Source organism: Diospyros lotus, chromosome 3, assembly GCF_014633365.1.
Source record: "Diospyros lotus cultivar Yz01 chromosome 3, ASM1463336v1, whole genome shotgun sequence".
Lineage (NCBI taxonomy): Eukaryota > Viridiplantae > Streptophyta > Magnoliopsida > Ericales > Ebenaceae > Diospyros > Diospyros lotus.
Window position 1 is genome coordinate 30,272,024 of NC_068340.1, and position 22,600 is coordinate 30,294,623.

The window sequence follows — 22,600 nt, forward strand, 5'->3', positions numbered from 1 at the left end:
TTCTAGCTTAAGATGATCGGTCTTTCAGTTTAGCTTAAGATGATCGGTCTTTCAGTTCAGCCTTGGGCCTAAGGATAAATTTGAGCCCATTTGGGCCGACAATTCAAATTTAGTTCAGGCAACTTGAGCCTATTAGTGTAAAAAAAGAGCCGTTTTCAGTAGAGATTCGGACCGAAAATTTAAATTAGGGCAGAGATTGGGCAAACCACATGAACGCTAAGGTCATGCATAGGCCCGACAGTTAATCTAGGCAAACCACCAATCCGGTGCTTCGGTTATAGTGTACTCCAACACGCAAGCTCGGCAGTGCCCGTAACGCCCAAACTTCTTCAATGCACAATAAAACTTCATTTAATCGCAATTGGCTTTTCTTTTTTTATGTTCTATGGAAAATATGCCACTATGGAATGCAACAGGCCAGAAAAACAAGGATGTCGCAAAAGTGTAACGTCAATGGAATTACACATTCCACCAACTGCTGCAAAAGGGAAGGGAGTGCGGGAAAACTATAGTAGCAGCAGCAGCAGCAGCCAAGCCATCTCCATCTAGTTCCAGGCTCTCCCTTCTATGTACAAACTACTACTAAACTGGCCGATCGACCACACCCTGCCTCCAATGCAACCATACCAGCAGCAGCAGCACCTCGTTCTCTTACTTCCAATACAATTGTTCTACCAAAATTACTTGAAACCAACCAAAAATCCAGATGTGCCCCCGGATAGCAACCGACTATTTTGTCAGCTAATATATGATCTTTTATTACAAAATTAGAAATCAAATTCTCCGGTTGCCTGCATAATAAGTAAAAGTAGCATCATAAACAAAGGCAAGGATTAAAGTATGTGTGTGTGTAATAGAACCAAGGCCGTGAAATAATGCCACCTATATTCGCACACCTTATTAAAGAGAATGTCTTTATTGTTTATGTGCATGATGCCGTCCTTTAGAGTGCATTTCCACCTGCTCTTGGTCCGAGTAACCTACCACCCAAATCCATCATGTTATTATGGAAATTTATTAACATTACTAGATTTTTGAAGAAGAAGAAAGAGGAATACCTTGTCAAATTGAGCCAAAACTAAATGCTGAGTGCTCAGTTCCTCTCCCTGGTCAACATCATCCAAATCATCATCGTCATCATTTTCATTCAAGGGCTCCTCCTCGTCATCATCAGCAACATCATTGTTCTGGGCAACAACAGCAGGAGTGCTAACTTGATCTAAAAGATGCAGATGACATTAGTTCCAACATCAACTGGATAAAAAACCTATAGGCTATAGCAGATCCAGCTTATCAAGTCAAAAGAAAAGAAATAAAAAGGGAAAACTATCATGGGCTTACCATTTGGTGCTGGTGTACTAGCTATATTGTAGTCTTCATTGACAACTCCTTGGTAGTTGTATATCTTCATCACAAGAAGAAAGCCAGTCAGTTCACAAAAGCAATAACAGCTTAATATGGCATTGGAACATAGTAGGGCTAGATCACTCATAATTAAAACTCAACTTAGCAATATAACAAAAGACCATACAATCTTTAGCAACATTCCTAAAGTTGGATTGTAGAAACATGCCTCAGAGCTTCATCACATCCAAACACTAAATTCACAGGTCTTTCAGCCAATCACTGTTAAATGGTGTCAAACATTAAAGCTGAAATTTCAAGTTCATTCCTCCAACTAGATAGAGAACCAGAGTATTGACTTGGGACCAAAAAGTAAAGTAGAAAAGGAAAAGAGTGCTAGGCCCTCAATACTAGTTGTCACACGTCCAAACTCATGTTTCACATGTATATCAGTATCTTTAGCGGTGAAATTGATTATTTTCTACGAGGTGAATGCTAATACATGCATTTTTGGTTTGTGTCAGGACCCAAGGGTTTTACTAGGGCTAAAATAATAATTAGCCTATTTTACATTTTACTTGTATTTTCCTCCAGTTGTATTTTTCTGTTAGTTTGTTATTTTCTGTCGAGTAGCTATATAAAGCTAAAGCTATTGAAGACTGTTTGTGGGATATGTTTTGAATGATAATTGAATTCACTCATTCCCTCTCATCAATTCTCTCTCAATTTCTCTCTGATCTCTCTCCTGATCCCTCTTAGTTCTCTCTAATCTCTCCCTTTTTCTGTTCTGTCTGCTACTCCCTCATTTCTGTCCAATTCTCCCTCCAATCCTTTCTGTTCTTGGTCCTAATTCCCTCAGATTCTCCCAATTTCCAATCAAAACCCTAGGCTCAACCCTAGGTACATGACAAATTGGTATCAGAGCAGTTAATCATTGGCTGTGATTCTGATTTGAATTGGAAAGCGACACAGCAAATGTTCCTCGGCTGTTAATGTCCAACGATTTCTCTGTTGATTAATTTCTGCTGGATCTAGGATGTTGCATTCCGACGCTGTTGATTTCCAACACAGTGAATTCCGAATCGACTTGATAGTAGAGACTTGGAATTTGATTCGAGTATAGGAAATGGTTTATTCTCGAAAATTGATCCCAACGCATGGAGGTCGATTGTCGGCTAATAACTGAGGCTTGAAATTTGCAGGCAAGTAAGGGAAATGGTAGAAGCAGGCGAGTCAATAGATTTAGGCGGACTCCCTCGACTTCTCTTGCTAGTCAATGTCCGATGCTGATCCAGGTTGAATTTTGAAGGCGAGGCAGGTCTGGCAGTTCCGTTTGTGATTTTGACAATTTCTTAACGGTTAGGCTTGGATTTTGGAGGTGCAATTGAGCAACTGGATTAGGCGATTATTGGAGGCAAATTTGGAGCTGATCTAGGTTTGGTCACTATAGTCCATTGGCACATGCTTATTGGTTGTGATTCCGACGACTCCTAAGAGCTAATCCAGGCAATTTTGGAAGGCAGAATCAGAGTCGGCTGACTTGCAGCTGTCATTCTGGTAATTTTAGTAGCCAATCAAGGTTCAACTGTTGATAGGTGATTCCTAGCAAGCAATTCAGTGAAGTTGTGCTAGAGGTGATTATCAAGTTGTTGATTCCTCAATTCCGATGGTTGACAAAGGCAGATTCTGGATTTGCTGAGGTTAGATCTAAGCAACCCCTGGGAGCAATTTCAAACAAGCAAATTAAGTCTACAGAAAATTAGATTCAGGTTCGACTGGACTAGAATCAGTTCAGAGGCAAACTCTGCAGGCCGTAACAGAACTGATTGAGTCATAGGAGGCTATCAAGCAGCTCCTAGGCCTTCGACTTGTCCTTCTCGTGAGATTCCTGCCATGGTTGACAGCGCACGCATGAAACAATTCTAGTTCCAACTGCAGCAGAAGAATGCTACAGTTTCAGTTTCAGTTTCAGTTTCAGTTGGATACAATAGAAATCATGAGGCAACCAGCCAGAATCATGGAACATGGGAAAAGAAGTTTGAAAGTACACTTAGACAGATATGCAAGGAATTTGCGATGATGTAGTCTAAGATATATCAGATTAGTATTCTAGTTGAATTATTGGATAAGTCGGGAAGAGATGTTTCAGGTGACTATCTTGGAAGTTCTAATCAAGAGATGATTGATTCAGACAATCAATCATCAGGATTGAATGACTGTAACAAAGAACTCTTGGAGGAGGAAATTGTTGAGAGTGAGCCTCTGGAATATTCCAATGAACAGAAAGAAAAAGATGTTGCTAAATTACCTACATTGGATCAGGAAGTTCTGACTGGAAAATCAGTCAAATGCTGAGGAAGTTGGTGCGGGAGTCCTCTCGCAAGATTCTGATTTACAGGAATCTAAGGAACGAACTGAAGCGAACTAGTCAATGGTAACTCAAGATTTCGGAGATGGAGAGAGATTAGAACTAGTCAACGGTAACTCAAGATTTCGGAGATGGAGAGAGATTAGACAAAGGGATCCGTGTAGGTCACATTTTACAATTGCAGGAAGCTGATGATTTTGTGGATATGCAAGCTATAAATCAGATTGGAGATGAGAACTGCAAGGAGGATAGCTTTCATGCATCTGATATCCCGGATAGGAATATTGATTCATAAGATATTTCATCTATAAATCATATTGGGGATGAAAGTTGTGATGGAGGCCCTTTTTCAGCCATTGAGGAACCTGTGAAACTTGCTCATCTCTTCCTATGCAATCAAGATGTCCGGACAGGAATGGCAGTTGTAGGAATAGTCATTGCGACACCATGGGAGAAGGTTGATCCAGATGATGGAGTTGATGTGGATGGAGATATATTGGCAATTAATGCTGCAGAGGAGGGCAGTTTGCCTATTGCAAATATTATAGAAACTCCATTGAAGGAGAATCCAGTTAACAAGAATTTGGTTACAATTGTTACGCAACCAGGCGAAGAGCTAATACATCAAGATGTACCTAATGAGAGCTGGCAAGAGAAAGATGAAGGATTATTGGATGGATTGATTGAGGAAGCAAAGTCCCTTGCATTACCCCTGGTGCCTAGTCCAATATATGGTTTTGGGAGAAGTTCAGGATTCCTTAGCTTTGGTTAAAACAAGCAATAAGAAAGTTAAGACAGCTACAGCAGGAGGATATCCTACTGCTGACATGGAAGATCCGGACCCTGAACAGTATGACAGTATTGCAACTACTTCAAAAGATGCAAGCCAAATTGCAGAAGGTGCAGACCAGTTTTTGATGCTGGTTGTAACCAAGGTAACTAAAGCAGGTGTCTCAGGGGAGCAGAACATATTCGCTGAAAAAAGATATGCTGATTTCTCTTTGAGTCATAACATGGAGACCGGAAGACAGTTGGACGCCATGCTTGTTCCATGTGACAGAATTTGGAGTATAAGAACCTCGATTTCTCAACCTCTAAAACTACAATTAATCAAGGCATGTCCTAGTAGCAACCTGGTGAAGTCTCTTGAGAGTTATGATCCTAGCGGGAATTCTTTCCATAAAAAGTAGATTCAAAGTTGTAAGGAATTTTGGAGACAGCAACTTCAAGGTTGTGAGGAATTTTGGAGACCAGTTGTAGCTGGAGGAAAGCTAAGAAAGATAGCTGTAGAAGTCAAAAGTTTTTCTGTGGGGAACAAAGTTGTTGCTGCTTTGTTTGTTCATACTCTAGTTGGCCAATTAGGATTTCTGCCACCTCAATTGAACGAGGGATTGAGGACTGGATTTTGTGTTGTAGCAACTCCTAGATCTGACACTCTCAGACAACTTTTGTTTGAGTATCTAAGGCGAGTCCACATTTCTCCATTGTTGCATTTAAAGGTTATTGCAGATATTTTTGCAAATGAGAATTGCAGTTGGTCAGTCCAGAATTCAATAATTGCAGCCAAGGATGCATGTTTGTCATCCTTAATTTCACTAGATGGTGACGAAACATTGAAGGAAGTTGGGGTCACAGTTAGGTAATCCTCTGGACTCAAACCAACCCACATCGAAGGAGCTATGAGGGGGAAAGTTGGTAAGAACAACAGTCTGCAGGTCTCAGTTGCTCACTATGACCAACGGAGAGTGATTGATTTTGGTTGTGTTTTAGTTGAGGTGTACATGAGAGCTACTGCAAATTTGTTATACATACAGAGGTTTTTCAAAATTTCTCCATCCAAGTTGTGGAAGAGAAGGAAAAAGCATATTGGAAGCCATGGAGGTTTGGCATTTTTGGGGACAAAAAATATTTTAAGGCAGGGGAAATGTCAAGACCCAAGGGTTTTACTAGGGCTAAAATAGTTATTAGCCTATTTACAAAAAAAAAAAAAAGTAATTAGCCTATTTTACATTTTACTTGTATTTTCCACCAATTGTATTTTTCTGTTAGTTTGTTATTTTCGGTCGAGTAGATATATAAAGCTACTAAAGACTGTTTGTGGGATATGTTTTGAATGATAATTGAATTCACTCATTTCCCTCTAATCAATTCTCTCTCAATTTTCCTCTGATCTCTCTCCCGATCCCTCTTATTTCTCTCTAATCTCTCCCTTTCTCTGTTCTGTCTGCAACTCTCCCTCATTTCTGTCCATTATCTCCCTCTTTCTGTCCAATTCTCTCTCCAATCCTTTATATTCTTGGTCCTAATTCCCTCAGATTCTCCCAATTTCCAATCCAAACCCTAGGCTAAACCCTAGGTACATGACAGTTTGCAACAATGGGCCCTGACATATTCATGCTTGCCTCTTTCAACCTGTCAAGACAAGATTTGGTTTAGCCAGACACCAGATGAAATGGGAATCATATTTATCTTCTGATAGGTCTGAGTTATACTTAAACTGCCATCTTTGTAGAGAAACTCATATCCAGGGGTTCCCTAATATACCTTCTCTCTTTCTATAAGCAACAATAGAATGTGAAGAAAACTGCCATAAAGGAGTAACCTATTAAAATTGAAGCCATCCCCAAATGACAAATGCAACTTCAACTAACATTAACCAAAGATAGCTCCTCCCAAATACTTATCCTATCAACCTCACTTGGAGGCCTTACACCCCTGACAGTTAACAAAAAATTGCAGAAAATAGGAAAGAAAGAGAAGATATTATTAACAAGAGGAGGAGAAGAAAAAGCTAGAGTAGAGAAGAAGCCAAGAAGAAGAGACAAACCAAGAGAGAGAGATCATATTATTCAATCATCCAGAGCTGAATAAAATATTATATTATGTGCCCTCATAGGCAATGAAAAGATAAACCTATCTAAAAGATAACTAATCAAAACATAATTCTAGGCTCTATATCAAATATAACCCTATCTAATCCCTAAATCAAATATAATTCTATCTAAACAACTATGAAAAATCAAAACAATACAACATAAAACCTAATATAAATTTATTTTTAAAATCAAAATAGAAAACATATCAAAATATCCCTATCATTCTCCCCAGGTGGAAGAAAAACTTGCCCTCAGGTTTTGTGAATCTGGACTAGTGTCACTAGTACTCGAGTATAGTTGTCATCACCAACTCACTCAATGTAAGATAAACTTGTTGCTTCCATGACTTGATGGCTTAGCAATGAGGATTGTGATTCATTATCATTCCTATGGTGATGATGGCTTTGATAAACTCTGACTCTTGATGAGGGAGTGTTGTTGTGTGGCCATTGCTGCACACTGATGAGATGATGGTTCAGTGATGTAGAACTTGATGCGGTTCAGTGATGGAATTTGGTGAACATTGATAACCGAGTTTTGCTCTAATACCAAACTTGATGCAGGGCAGTAACAAAAAAATAGCAGAAAGTAGGAAAGAAAGAGAAGATATTACGAAGAAGAAGAGAAGAAGAAAAAGTTAGAGGAGAAGAAGCCAAGAACAAGAATTTATACTATTCAATCATCCAAAGCTGAATAAAAGAAAACTAATCAAAATATAATTCTAATCTCTAAATCAAATATAATTCTATCATCTAAACAACTATGATAAATCAAAACAACAAAAGATAAAACCTAATATAAATTTTATTTTTAAAACCAAAATAGAGAACATATCAAAATATCCTATCACTAAAGCTCCAAGAATAGCCTATTTCACCCAACAAACCACTAACAACAATACAACATCCAGGGAACATGCTCAATCTTAGCGTTCCTTAAGCATGACAAACCATCCTCTACTCTCTCAACATGGATTTAACCATCATCATCTTATGTAGGCTATCAATACTCCTTGGGTCCCAAGTGGATATTGATAGAAAAATTACAGCACAGCACCACGCTGAGACTGCCATCCCCTTTTTCATGATTAACCACACTCCAACTTTTGGAGCTCCCTCTCCTTCCTAACCTTCTAAGAATTCTATGTTGATCACTAGCTTTCCACCCATCACCAACACAATTTTTTTCAACAACCTTGAAGTCTCCTAATGACAACCCTTCATGGGTGCACCATAAATGTACTAATTTCTTAATTTTCTGCATTACCTAATCAGAGCTTTAGCTTCCTTACCATCAAGAAAAAGGACCCACCAGTCAAAAGGGATTCACAATCCCAACCCCACTGACAATTCAGGTTGAATCACAAACAACAGAGAATACCAAAGGACCCACCAGTCAAAAGGTTAACTGCACCTAAACCATTATTTGACCCATAAACAGCTTCTAAGAAGCATGAAAATTTATAAATTAGTTAACACACTAGGCATAAGATTCTAAATATGTCTCAAACTGATCAACAATTTTCCTATTGTTTCTTAATTTTTCTTCAACTACAGACTCCTCAAATCACCCTCTGAAGACTGAAGCACCCATGTGGAAAGGACATGTTTATTACTTAAAACAAATTAGAGCCACAGAACAAGTACAAACAAACAAAGTTAAAAGATCAACAAACAACAATTAGAAGTATATCAATCTGTCCATACCCTTGTAAAACATTTCAAGAATTTTGAAAATCAAATCTTTAAATTTATTTATAAGATCTTTTTAAAGTATATATAAGCAATTTTTGTTCATACTTTTTTTTCTATTATGCAGAATGTGAAATGATTTCTTATCATTTGGTATTAATAAATTATATATGTACTTAGAAAACAAAAAATGAAAACAAAAAAAAAAAGTACTACCAAAAAAAGAAGCTGCTATTTTAAAATGTATTACATTTATCTATTGGCAAGTTTCTGCCATAACTTTTTCAAAGTTTTTCAAAACCTTCATATTTGTGCGTTCATGCCATACTGTCATTGTCATATCCAAGTGGCCGAGCTTCTTAGTTAGCCCCAAACCCAAAACAGCCCCACCACCTCTATGCAGTCCTAGTAAGCTATATTCCTACATATAATCCCGTGGCAAGCTCAAGCCTCTTCCCTATGTCAAATTGAAAGACTACTCCACTCTCTTTGTGAGCAACTAAAACTGCAATAATCATTTACTCCCACTGCCTGCACCACTTCCACCCTTCCTTGAAAGGATGAACCAACCTCCAATCTCAAAAGTAAGACCAATTCTTCATCTGGGATCACAAAGGGCCCTAATCACCATTGCCCCTCAACTGATCAAATCTCTCTTCAGGAGCACAAGAAGAATGCACTCTTCCCTTCTCCCCAAATAAAACCCCAACTTCCTCCACCAATAGCACCATCAGTCCCACAGTCCAACCTAACTCTGACACAGCTAAGGGTTATTTAGCAAAATAACTATTAAATTACACATGAAGATCGGGTTAGAACTGCAAGTGCTTGTACATTAATTGAGATTATTAGAACTTATTAGCAGTGCACAGGTGCATGCACCCAAGACCATAGAAGATGATAATTTACAATATATAATAGTATATAATACATTCACATTACAAAACTATAATATATATAAATATATCCTGAAACACTGGGGACTGTGTCCTAGTGTTATAACTTATAAACTCTTAGGCTTGTACAGGGTCATGCCTGCATCCTATTGGTGTTGAGATTTGGAACCAATGGTACAACTGTACCACTACTACCAAGGCATTTTAACTAGAACAGAAAATGGGAGACTTTATACTGGGTTTTAACTGGTACATAATAAAATCTATAACTATGGATTCAAGCTGCTAGTCTTTCAGGGCCACCATCTTTTCTTTTCTTTCAGAAATAAATAAAACATAAATCCTTCAACAATCAGAAAATTCAACCAAGTTAAACCACATACAGGCACATAAACATTGAAATGCCACTCCACAGATAAGTGAACAATCTCTATTCCCTCCTGCTACATGAATAAGAAATTTTATTCCTGGTGTCCAAAGGAAAATTGTCTTCCATACATGCCATTTACCATCCCGAACTTGAACCTTTCAACATCTGCCAAAGGTTTAAATATAACACTCAAATAATCTATGAGGACACTAGTGCATGATAACTACCAACTAAGATTCACCAAACAAACTCATATTTCAACATTTCATTTCTTAAAGAAGTTACATTTTTCATTCTTCAGATTTATCAGGGAAATCAAATGTAGTTGATAGCAGCAGTTGGATTCATGGCATTCCATCGATGGGCCACTAACATTAACCAGTTACATAAACCAGAGAAGGCAAGAGGCATAGCAGCAGAAAAATGCATATGGCATATATATCAAATATCAAGACCTTAGATATTGGAATATGACTGCATGATATGCAAACATACTAGTGGAAAAGCTCCCAATCAAATTATCTCATTTATCACATAAATGCTTTAAAAGGATACAAGCAAACATCTTACATTAGGCGTAGAAAGCACATCATCATAAGGATCAGTTATTGGTCCATCCAGTTGGGAAATCCTTGAAGGCAACCTCGCCCCTTGTGTGTACACCTTCTGGTTTGCAGCACCAGCAACATCATGAACAATATTTTCTCCTTGAGTAACCTGAGAGACAACAAGATGGTTAAAATTTCCCACCTGAGAGACAACAAGATGGTTAAAATTTCCCATAAAATGTACAGAAGGTTATGCAAAATTGATGCAATCACCAATCAAGACCCGACCTAAGGCCGACCCGACCAAACCGGAAAAGTAGCGCCGAAACAGTAGCAAACAATATTTTAATACTTCATGTGTTTTAGAGTTCTACTTGATTTACGATTCTACTTCATGTTTCTACTTAATTCAGGATTTTACTTCATGTTTGATTAGTGTTTTGTTTTTATTAGAATTCTAGTTGAATTTTATTTAGAATTTATTTCTATTAGGATTCTAGTTGACTTTTACTTAGGATTTATTTTTATTAGGATTCTAGTTGAATTTTATTTACAAATATTAGATGAATTTGGATTAACCAAACACTATAAATATACCTAGAAGTTAGGGGTTGTAATCAAGTTTTCTCAATACAATTATAGCAACCTATTTGGGTTTTCTTAGCAAAACAGTCTTGTTTTTGTGTCTTTTTGAAAGCCAAGCTTCGCCCATTGAAATTTGTTCTTTCAAGGGTTTATTTAGTGTGTTTTTTTCACACACGCGCTACACGCTAAGTCAAAAATTCAGTTAAAAACCTAATAGATGCCAATACAAGAGGATCACTCTGTAGAAGAGAATGCAACCATGCTGATACCAAAGCTTACAAAAATTGAAAATGTCTTCCAAATCAAAAAGATAATCAATAATTATTTGGACGCCAACTAAAAATAGACAATAGAGGAGATTTCCTCATACTGTTTGAAGGGTGCTTTTGAGTTAACAGGCAAAAATACAAGAGTCCCCTTTTTTGCCTACTACTTTTTTAAGGATATGGATATACAATTTGATCATGAAGTCATGGATGGATTTTTTAACTGTGTGGAGATGTTTCATGATGCCGATGGTGAATTGCAAGGTCATGTTGTAAATATTGAGTTACCAAAATATACTCGTAAAGAGGGAGCTTTTGGAAAATCGTGGGCAACTCAAGGGTGTGCAAAAAATAATGACAATTATAATCCATATATAAAATTTCTTTAATCATTTTCTTAGTTTCTAACTTTCTATTGTGTACAAGTTTATTTACTTTATACTTATTTGACCTATATAGTTACATGGTGGATGACTTATGGAAATCAAACTCCAAACTTGCAACGAATGGCGAGAAGGATCCTCTCGCTAACTAGTAGTTCATCTGGTTGTGAAAGAAATTAGAGCACTTTTGAAGGGGTTAGTGTATATTTTAAAACGTTTTTAATATTTTAATTTCATTATCTCTATCATTTATATTGATATTGTTTTTATTTTATTTATGTAGATACATACGAAGAAAAGAAATAGACTGGATGTGAATCGATTGAATAATTTAGTCTTTGTCCAATTTAATGCGAAATTGATGAACAAGCAAAAAAAGGGAGAAGGAAAGGAATGTTGATGTGCTACTTGCTAGTGATGTTAGTAATGCACAAGGATGGATCGTTGAAGGAGGAGATGATGAAGAAATTGAGCCTGGTACGAGACTCACTTGGGAAATGGTTGGTGAAGCATCCGGAGCAGACGAGATGCTTCAACCTCGAAGAAGTTCTAGGATAAGAGAGCTTCATGAAGATGATTTTCAACCAGAAGATGAACAAGAGCTCAATGAATTTGATTTTGAGTCTGATGAAGATCATGTGTTGGAAGAATATGGAGAGGAAGAAATCCAATTAGGTAGTTAGATATTGTTGCATTATTGTTGCTTTTGTCTTATTGAACCTAGAACTGATCTACAACAATTTATTTTCTCATGCTTAATTCCATATTTCACTTGTCATTCCATTATTGTTGTATTATTGGTTTATGTTGCATTATTGATACTTTTCAACTTTGATTTAATTGAAAATAACATCAAATTACATCATAAAGTAAAAAAAAAAAAAGCAGTTTTTCTAGATGTTGCCTAGGCGCTAGGCCCCAACCTGGCGCCCGACTAGCGCCTAGCGCGTTTTGGAACATTGCTGCTGATTTGGTATGTTATACAGAGTAAAAAATTTCTTACATTGCCCAACCCACCAACTAGGGTTTCGACAGTCAAACAATAGAATTTCTAACTTAGGCAATGGAAAGTAAGGCTGATTAGATGCAGCCTGTACCTCCTGCCTCCTTTCAACTGCTCTTTCAACCACATTCTCACCGACCACAGCAGGCTCTATTTCAAATTCAGAAGCTATGAATTTATCCATTTCCTGGTAGGAGTGGATCAGATCTTTCTTTAGGAGGAAAATCAGAAGGAAGACTTACCTGAGTCAGTTTAGAGAACATTAACATAAATATATCCAGCCTTATTGCTAAACCGTCCATAGACATTTCAAACTTCCTATCCAATGAGAGGATCGCATCGTGATTTCTGTTGGATCCTGCTTCCAGAGAATCAACACAAGCCTGCAGATCCAAAACTGTTGCATTCACCTGCTGCAACTGAACTTCGAACTACTTCATGCGAGTTCCATCAGTCATGGTGGAATTGCACAAGAAACTGAATTCGGTGGCCTAGGAGTAGCTCTGATACCAAAATGTCAGGTTCTCAGATCTGACAAGGTTAATTCTCAGCTGATTGAGAGAATTAGTGCAGAACTTAGGGAGAAATGTGAGAAGGATTCAGTTAAGGAGTTTTTTATATTCAAAACTGTTGCATTCACCTGCTGCAACTGAGCTTCGAACTACTTCGTGCGAGTTCCATCAGTCATGGCGGAATTGCACAAGAAACTGAATTCGGTGGCCTAGGAGTAGCTCTGATACCAAAATGTCAGGTTCTCGGATCTGACAAGGTTAATTCTCCGCTGATTGAGAGAATTAATGCAGAACTTAGGGAGAAATGTGAGAAGGATTCAGTTAAGGAGAGAGAGAACAGAAGTAAACGAGAGAGAGAGAGACGGATAATTTCTTTGGAAAAATGCTTCAATCCTTTGCATTCAGCTGGATTAGGTTTATATACTAATCCAGGCAGTTAAGTTTGGCACCAACAAAGCAGCCAATACAAAGTTCAAAGTACAACTATGAGCAGCTAGTCAAAGTACAACTGCTGTAAAATACCAATAAACCCTTACAAACATTAGGTGCATGACACTATGGACAAGTTGCTTTGACTTGAATGGGGAGTGGAAACAGATATATTTATGAATAAAATCTGAAACAGGGAAGTAATACAAAACAAAATATATATATACATATAATAATAGCAATAAATAGGCTTGAAATAATACAATAATAAAATAAAAAGAAACTAAATAAAACAACAATAATTTAAAGGGGGTTCAATGTTAGAAGTGAATTTATACTTACATAATGTGCGAAACTAGAAAACAAATTAAAGAAGGAAATAAAATTAAAACATAATATTTCAAATCCTCTAAATTTCTTGGATAAATAATTATAAAAGAATTAGCACTCTTCGTACAACATCAGAACAAAGTATGGATCTATCTCAACATCTATGCAAAAGTACAAAGTTTAGCATTTTCATTTGAAAAACCTAGTTTGAAAAGAGGGAGGGTGTATTTTCTGTAAACTGGAAACTCTTGGTGGCTGTTCCCTTACCCTTCTTTTCTACTTGTCTCTATTTCTCTCTGATAGGCCCCTGGTCCATTGGACCTACCAAAGGCGGCACAAGGAGCAGGGGCTAGAAGGTAAAATGGGTGGAGGATAGTAGGGGAAATAGCTGGTTTATTGTAACAAACCAGCATGTGCTGCCAGAGGCAATTATGCTGAGTAGGATGGGAGTATAAATAAGGGAAAGAGAGTGAGAGAGGGGTGTGGAATTTTGTAGGAGATTGTTGGAGAGTTGGGGCCTCTCGAATGCCCTATTGTTCTTATTTTCCTTGCTGCAAATTATTGGAAAACCATTGATATTGATTGCTGTTGAACTTGCTATCTAGTATCCTATCAATTTGGTATCAGAGCAGTTGCCGATCACCATGGTAAACTTGAGCGAGAGAGTGGGGGACCTGGAGGAGAAGGTCGATACGTTGAGGGGAGAGATTCAAGCCATAGACCGGAATGTCGCGGAGATGCTCGAACAGTTCACCATCATGCGAACAAGATGGGATGAACAGGAACGAGAGAGGAAAGCGAAGACCCATGGGGGCGAATGGCCAACGGAGTTTACCCCAGATTCTGAAGTGACCCCGGGAGTCGGCATGAACCGAAGAATGGAGGGGGGCACGAGTGCCGGATGGAGGCAAGACGGGAGAGGTCAGCGGCTGGAGATGCCGACCTTCGAGGGAGACAATCCGGATGACTGGATTTTTCGGGCTGAGAGGTACTTCACGGTCAACCAACTGTCCGATGATGAGAAGATCGAGTCCGCTACGTTGTGCTTCGAGGCAGGGGCTCTCGCGTGGTTCCAGTGGGAGTCTAGGCGCAGGGGAATTCGCAGCTGGGAGGGGCTCAAGCAAGGTATCCTCAACTGATTCCGCCCAACCCAAGAGAGGTCACTAGAGGAGAGGTTCTTGGCTCTCCGACAAGAAGGGACTGTCAAGGATTACCGGTTGATGTTCGAGACTTTGGCCGTGCCATGTCGGAAGTTTCTGAGGCGTTCCTGGAAGGCCATTTCATTAATGGCCTTAAGCCGGAAATACGGGCTGAGATCAGGGTACTGCAACCAAGGGGGTTGGATCGGATCATGTCGACGGCTCAATGTATCGAGGATAAGAATGCAGCCATGCTCAGCTGCAGTAGGACGTTTGGGCCAGCAAGGGGTAGTTTCTCTACCCATTCTATAACCAACGTTCTTCGACCCCCTCTCATACAATCAAGAAGCCCGACTCCTCATTCGAGAGTTGTTAGCCAGGCGAGCAACAAGCTGCCAGTGGCTGGGAGTGGCAGCAATGTTCCTTTTAAACGACTCAGCGAGGCTGAGTGGAAATCTAAAAGAGAGAAGGGTCTATGTTTCCGATGTGATGAGAAATACTCTATTGGCCACCGGTGTAAGAACCGGGAGCTACAAGTTATGATGATTTATGATGAAGAGATGGAAGAGGAAGTAGTCGAGGCTGAAACAAGGGAAGGGAGGGAAGAAGAAGCGGGGCAAGGCAGCGAGGTCATTGAACTCTCAATGAATTCAGTTGTGGGATTGACAACACCACAAACCATGAAGTTGCAAGGTGACATTGAAGGGCAGCCAGTGGTAGTACTCATTGATGGAGGAACGACACATAATTTTATAGCAGCTGAGTTGGTGCAGCGGTTGGGGCTGCCAAGAACAGAAACGACCGAGTATGGGGTGATTATGGGGACGGGAATGGCAGTGCAAGGGGGTGAAGTTGCACCTACAAAACCTACAAATTGTGGAGGATTTTTTGCCTTTAGAGCTGGGTAGCTCGGATGTTATCTTAGGAATGAAGTGGTTAGCCGCAGTTGGGAAAATGGTTGTGGATTGGAAAACTTTAACAATGAAGTTTCGAGCGGGGGGTATGGCAGTAACACTGCAGGGCGATCCAAGCTTAAGTAAAACCATGGTGTCTTTGAAGGCCATCTGAAAGCTTTTAAGGGAAGTGGGGAGGGGATGTTGCTGGAGTTGGGAGCCATTATCGCAAAATTTGAAGAAAAGCAGAGGGTAATCCCAAGGTTGTTGCAAGGAGTGCTGGAAGAGTTTGAAGGGGTATTTTCCAATCTGGAAGGGCTGCCTCCATGCAGAAAAAGAGACCATGCTATTAACTTGATTCCAGGAACAGCACCCGTGCATGTGAGACCTTACCGTTATCCTTACACGCAAAAAAATGAGATTGAAAAACTGGTGGGCAAGATGTTGGGAGCTGGGATTGTGCAGCCAAGTTGCAGTCCATTCTCTAGCCCGGTGTTGTTGGTTAAGAAGAAAGATGGAGGGTGGCGGCTTTGTGTCGACTACAGGGCTTTGAACAAGGTCACCATTCCCGACAAATTCCCTATACCTGTGATTGAGGAGTTGCTGGACGAGCTGCATGGGGCTGTGGTTTTCTCCAAACTGGATCTAAAATCTGGTTACCATCAGATTAGGGTCAAGGAGGGAGATGTTCCAAAAACGGCTTTCCGGACACATGAGGGCCACTACGAGTTCCTAGTTATGCCGTTCGGATTGACAAATGCGCCCGCAACCTTTCAATCACTAATGAATGATATCTTCAGGGAGTATTTAAGGCGCTTTGTATTGGTTTTTTTTTATGATATATTGGTGTATAGTAAGAGTTTAGAGCAACACACAAAGCACTTACGTTGTGTTTTAAAAGTGTTGGCAGAAAATCAGCTACTTGCTAACAGGAAAAAGTGCTTGTTCGGGCAGCCGGAGGTTGAATACTTAGGCCACATCATTTCTCAACATGGTGTATCAGCTGATCACGCCAAGGTGCAAGCGATGGAAGAGTGGCCTACTCCTACAACAATGAAGGAATTGAGAGGATTCTTGGGGCTCACGGGGTATTATCGGCGCTTTGTGAAAGACTATGGCAAGATGGCAAGGCCCTTAACTGAACGGTTGAGGAAGAATAATTTCTATTGGGATGTGGCAGCCGAGCAAGCTTTCCAACAGCTTAAGGCGAAGATGGTTTCCTTGCCCGTGCTCGCTTTGTCGGATTTTGATAAACCTTTTGTGGTAGAGGCGGATACTTCGGGGGAGGGCATGGGGGCTGTTTTAATGCAGAATCATCGACCCATTGCCTATTTCAGTCAAGCTTTCAATCAACTAGGGAGAACAAAATCAGTTTATGAGCGGGAATTGATGGCCATAGTCTTTGCGGTGCATAAATGGAGACATTATCTTTTGGGAAGGAAATTTGACGTTTGGACTGACCAAAAGAGCCTCAAATACTTGATGGAACAGCGGTTGGTAAGCCCCGAATATCAGAGATGGATGGTGAAACTAATGGGATTTCAATTTGAGATTTATTATAGGCCGGGTTTGGAGAACAAAGCCGCTGATGGGTTATCACGCATCAACCATACAGCAACCTTCATGGCTTTGACAGTCCCACAAGTAATCCAACTGGATCAATTGGCCCGTGAAGTAGGAGCAGATGTCAGGGTGCAGCAAATTATCAAGGATCTACACATTGATCCTGCTTCCCAACCCAACTTTCAGTGGATGGGCAGCCAACTGCTATACAAAGGGAGGTTGTACATACCGAAAGGGTCATCTCTCATTCCATTGATTTTACATGAGGGACATGATGGTAGTCTCGGGGGGCATTCAGGGTTCTTGAAGACTTACAAGCGAGTGGCGGCTAGTGTTTATTGGCAAGGGATGAAGAAGGACATTCACAACTATGTGAGTAATTGTGCTACTTGCCAACAGAACAAATTTTCAGCTTTAACACCTGGGGGATTGCTGCAACCTCTCCCCATCCCTAACTAAGTTTGGGAAGATATAACTATGGACTTTATTGAGGGGTTACCTAGGTCAGGCAAAATGGATTCAATATTGGTTGTAGTAGATCGACTAAGTAAATATGGGCACTTTATCGGGCTGAAACATCCATTTACTGCAGGGGAAGTGGCTGGAAATTTTGTTAAGGAGATAGTAAGGTTACATGGCCTCCCAAGGTCCATTGTATCGGATAGGGACAAAATTTTCATGAGCCGATTTTGGGAGGAATTGTTCCGCCTCCAAGGTACTAAACTACATCGAAGCACCGCCTATCACCCACAAACTGATGGGCAAACAGAGGTACTGAATCGGACCTTGGAAACATATTTGCATTGTTTTGCTTCCTCTCAACCGAAATCTTGGTCCATGTGGCTGCCTTGGGCTGAACTATGGTACAACACATCCTACCACACAGCTACAAGGACGACCCCTTTTCAAGTGGTGTATGGCAGAGAACCTCCAGCCTTGGTGAGGTTTGAAAGAGGTACCACGCCTGTGTCCATGGTGGAGCGGCAATTAGTTGAACGGGATAAGATTTTGGATGACTTGAAGATTCAATTGCTGAGGGCTCAATCAGTAATGAAGCGAGGTGCTGACATGAAGAGAAGACAGGTAAACTTCAAAGTGGGGGACTTGGTTTATTTGAAATTACGGCCATATCGTAGAAAATCGCTGGCTGGTCGCTCCAACGAAAAATTGGCGCCTCGATTTTATGGTCCATTTGAAGTGAAAAAGGAGGTAGGACCGGTTGCTTACAAATTAACACTGCCCTCCCATTGCAACATCCACCCCGTCTTTCACGTGTCCCAATTACGAGAGGCAAGAGGGGCGTTGAGGGCTAGTATGCAAGTTCCCAGCCAGCTGAGTGCAAATTTGGAGCTGTTGGTGGAACCCGAGGCAGTTCTGGGGGTTCGATCGGGAGCAGGAAGTAATCTACAAGGTAGGGAGGTTTTAATTCAATGGAAGGGGCTGCCCCCTTTAGAAGCAACATGGGAACCAATTCACCTTCTTCAGCAACAATTTCTAAATTTCCACCTTGAGGACAAGGTGAAAGTGAGCAAGGGGGGTAATGATAGGCCCCTGGTCCATTGGACCTACCAAAGGCGACACAAGGAGTAGGGGCTAGAAGGTAAAATGAGTGGAGGATAGTAGGGGAAATAGCTGGTTTGTTGTAAAAAACCAGCATGTGCTGCCAGAGATAGTTATGCTGAGTAGGATGGGGTATAAATAAGGGAAAGAGAGTGAGAGAGGGATGTGGAATTTTGTAGGAGATTGTTGGAGAGTTGGGGCCTCTCGAATGCCCTATTGTTCTTATTTTCCTTGCTGCAAATTATTGGAAAACCATTGATATTGATTGCTGTTGAACTTGCTATCTAGTATCCTATCACTCTCCTCCTCCATTGCACTTCTTTACAACAACTTATCAAGCCTTTAACAATGTGGGGTCTGCTACATGAAATCTAGCGGCAGTCATTTCTATCTATATAGCCATATCTTCTATAAGGCTCTTGTAACTTCATATAATACCTAAGTGTCTCACATCAAGTTTTCATTGGTTTTCATCTACTGATTTTGCTAGATATATATTCCATTCCATCTTCGCTCATCACAAGAGCATCCATTGGTCTTTTTCTTACATGACCAAACCATCTTAATCATGTCCATCTTATTTCTATAGGAGCCACTCTGACATTACAAATAAACTTTGCATTCCTTCGTTGTCCCTCCCTCCCTCTCTCTACAAACATATATGGTTCTGGCATTATATCCTCTCCTGCTCATTACTTTGCTTCTTGGCTTGGATCCTGTAAGAAGCCATGCGGTTTCTTGGGTCTTGATAGTTTGTTATACTAACTACCTTAGGCTCACATAGCATTTATGACGGCCTCAGTTTTCTCTAGAATATTATGTCCTTGTTCAGTTGCAGACCACATTACTTATTTTTTATTGCTCTCGATTATCTTTGTCAAGGATGATTGTAATCTACATAGATTCTGCATAAATAATTAGGTCATGTTTAAGTTAGCCTGAGGTTTTTACTGTTGTAGACTGCTCTATGCTTCTTCAACTGCAAAGCTTAAACTTTCACAAAATAATACTTCAGTAGAATGCCAGTGTGAATAATGACAAAAATCAGAAAACTATTCACATTCTATCACAGAAATTAGTGGGGAAATGACAGGCATCAAAAGGGCAGTCACATTTTTTTCACAATAACTAACAGACAGGTTTTCTGGTTATCAATCAGTGGAGTCAGTAGCTCAAGGACAGTGCCCAGACTCTTGGAAAGACAGACTCTTCAGTATCAAGGAAGGTACTAGGAACATATTTGGTATCAAGTGAACAAACTAAGATATGATATCAAAGAAACATGTATATGCAAGAAAAGAAAGAATTTCACCTGGAAATCATCAGAAATGGAATCTCCAGATCCATCCTGCTGTGGTATATATCCACTGCCACGATACTGTGAAGGAAAATCTTCACGTTTCCGCTTTCCAGATGACATCATTAAGAAGTCCTAAATTTTTCTCCAAAATAGAGAGATAATGAAATAGATTGGCAATGGTAACTAACCAATTTAAGATGAGAGAATATGGGACAGACAGTTACACCCATTAGCACAATTCCACTTCAACAAGAAGCGGATATAACAAATAGAAAAGGAAGGAAAAACATGCTTGTAACATTTTTACTTATTTTTTTCCATTAAAACCAAGCATCAAAACCATAGAGAGAATATGAGATAAACAGCTGCACACATAAGCGCAATTTCCACTTCAACAAGAGGTGAACATAACAAACAGAAAAAGACATGAAGGAAAAACATGCTTGTAACATCTATTACTTTTTTTCAATTAAAACCAAGCATCAAATTATAGGAATTCACGGCATGTGATATTTGTTCTGACAGGAGTTTTAGTAAACAATTTTGTAAATTTTTGTTTTTCTATGAAATGAAACTTGCCCATATCAGAGACAAAAAGTTAGTGATAGTTACCATAATGTGAAAATGAAAACCAGTTAAACAGCACCAAATTTTGTTTAATTTATAATCACAGTTTAACCTCTAATGAAATTTCAAATATGAAATTCCAGAGTCATGGCACTCTTCATGAGCGTTGTTCAATCTGTTGACACTTGACACTGAGGATTTTTTTATTTTCTTCCTCTTGTGCCATCTTCTTTTCAGAAAAAAGAATATGCATTAAATAGATACCTTCAAGGTGCCTTTAGTACAATATTTCCAGTTCTCTGGTAAAACAAAATTGAGAACTTGTCACAAGAACCAAATTCGTATGAATAATGCCAGGGGAGGAGTGTTGTATACTTCATAAAGTCAGTTCCCTAATTCACAAATGCCCACAAAACCAGAAACTCAGACATGGTCTTGCAAACCCCAATGTCAAATACAGTTTATAATCACCTGTGTCATGGGTTGATGAGATGTTCCCCTGTCCAACTCTTCTCGCCCTTCCACATAAGCTAGCAACCAATGGAAATAATTAATGAAAAATGATAGACTATATAAATAACAAAAATTTAACCAAAATACCCACCAACATTAACATCAACACCTAAAGGAGGCCTTTGATTCATCCAAGCAGAGGGTGGTTGCTGCATAAAGCAAGAAAGTAAGACTTGCCCAGATAATTCGGGCCAAAGTTACAACTTAGCCACTACTAAGCCATAAATCACAGAGAAAGTATAATTCATACGTAGACAATACAAAAGTCACGGGGATAAAATGAATCAGAAGCTAGCTTGCACAGAAGGTATTAATCGGAAATTTCATTGTATCTACCATATGTGGGCTAGGCCTCCCAGCTTTCATCTCCTTGACATCACCATGATCGTTTACAGCAGCATAGTCATTAGGCGTAATGGGAGTGCCGCCAGTAGGAATGTTATACATTGAACTATCCGTGGTTCCTGGAAGTGGTGTCTGGTCGGCTCCTGAAAGTGGTGTCTGGGCAGTTCCAGGCAGAGGTGTTTGAGCAGTTCCAGGCAGGGGTGTCGGCATTGGAGTCTGCAGTGGTGTCTGATCCATATCAAAGCTTCAGGTAGATTTTTTTTTTTTTTTAAGGAAATCATGGAATCATAAATTATCATATACATGCACTGAACATGACAGAAACCACACAAGTGAAACTTACTGGAGGAAATAGCATCTCAGCGGTGGGAGTTTCATACTCTTCAGTCCCTTCATAAGGCACATTAAGATCATGAACAGGGGCTGCAGCGCTCCCTGGTGTCTGCTTCGCTGCTGAGGACCGATCTATTGGGGCCAATATAGCACCAGCTAGCATCATTTTCATTTCCCACATCTATTAATTCCCATGAACATCGATAATTAGGGTTAAAGTCAAGTCGCGACGGCAGATCCATAATCACAAAAAACAAAACCCTAAAACCGATACATGAACCTAGAAATCCCAATCCAGATATAAACAAGATTCGAAACCAAACACTAAAAATGCAATCAAAATAACCGGAAAAAGAATAGAAAAAGAAACATGAAAATTTTGCGCAGGAAATGAAAAGATTACTCCTTGAAGCTCGCTGAGCACACCCTCGCCGGGACCGCCGTTGTTGAAGAACTCGTCTCGGACCTTGTTGATGACGTCTTCGATCACGTGGATGTAGACAGTGCTCGTCATAGAACCCGCCATTTCGTGATTCGCCAGAGCTCTGTCTACCTCCAAAGCGTAGGCAGGGAGGGATGTTACCAAAGAACACTAATTGAATAAAAGATCGTATATATATTCTGGAGGCTGAAGATTGAAATGCGTTTGCAGAGACAAAGTGATGAATCGGGGCTTGGATTGGCGGTGTGGTGAAGTGATGAGAGAGCGGAGAGAGAGAGTAAAGAGATAGAATCATAGAACAGCACGGGGAGGGAGAGAGAGAGAGAGAGAGAGAGAGAGAGAGA

General features: G+C 39.8%; 1 protein-coding gene across 2 annotated transcripts; it reads right to left on the reverse strand.

The window, feature by feature from the left end:
- Positions 1-434: 434 nt before the first annotated feature.
- LOC127797046 (transcription initiation factor IIA large subunit-like) lies at positions 435-22,600 on the reverse strand. Of its 2 annotated transcripts, none has more exons than XM_052329528.1 (11): positions 22,218-22,600; positions 21,825-21,995; positions 21,473-21,697; positions 21,228-21,285; positions 21,095-21,153; positions 20,069-20,188; positions 10,116-10,262; positions 1,342-1,405; positions 1,059-1,219; positions 897-980; positions 435-791 (listed from the first exon to the last, which is right to left on the reverse strand). In XM_052329528.1, exons 1-11 carry the CDS (start codon positions 22,338-22,340, stop codon positions 768-770), a joined length of 1,236 nt encoding a protein of 411 aa, XP_052185488.1. In that variant the 5' UTR covers positions 22,341-22,600; the 3' UTR covers positions 435-767. The 2 variants fall into 2 exon arrangements, with proteins under 2 accessions (XP_052185488.1, XP_052185487.1); XM_052329527.1 differs by having other exon boundaries at positions 21,473-21,709.

What these genes read in the sequence shown, in the direction of transcription:
- LOC127797046 (XM_052329527.1), bottom strand. Translation starts at nt 22,340, where the DNA reads ATGGCGGGTTCTATGACGAGCACTGTCTACATCCACGTGATCGAAGAC. An exon ending in ATGTGCTTTCTACGCCTAAT is followed by an intron (nt 1,406 to 10,115) that starts GTAAGATGTTTG and finishes CTTGTGATGAAG; the next exon opens with ATATACAACTACCAAGGAGT. An exon ending in TAGTACACCAGCACCAAATG is followed by an intron (nt 1,220 to 1,341) that starts GTAAGCCCATGA and finishes TGCATCTTTTAG; the next exon opens with ATCAAGTTAGCACTCCTGCT.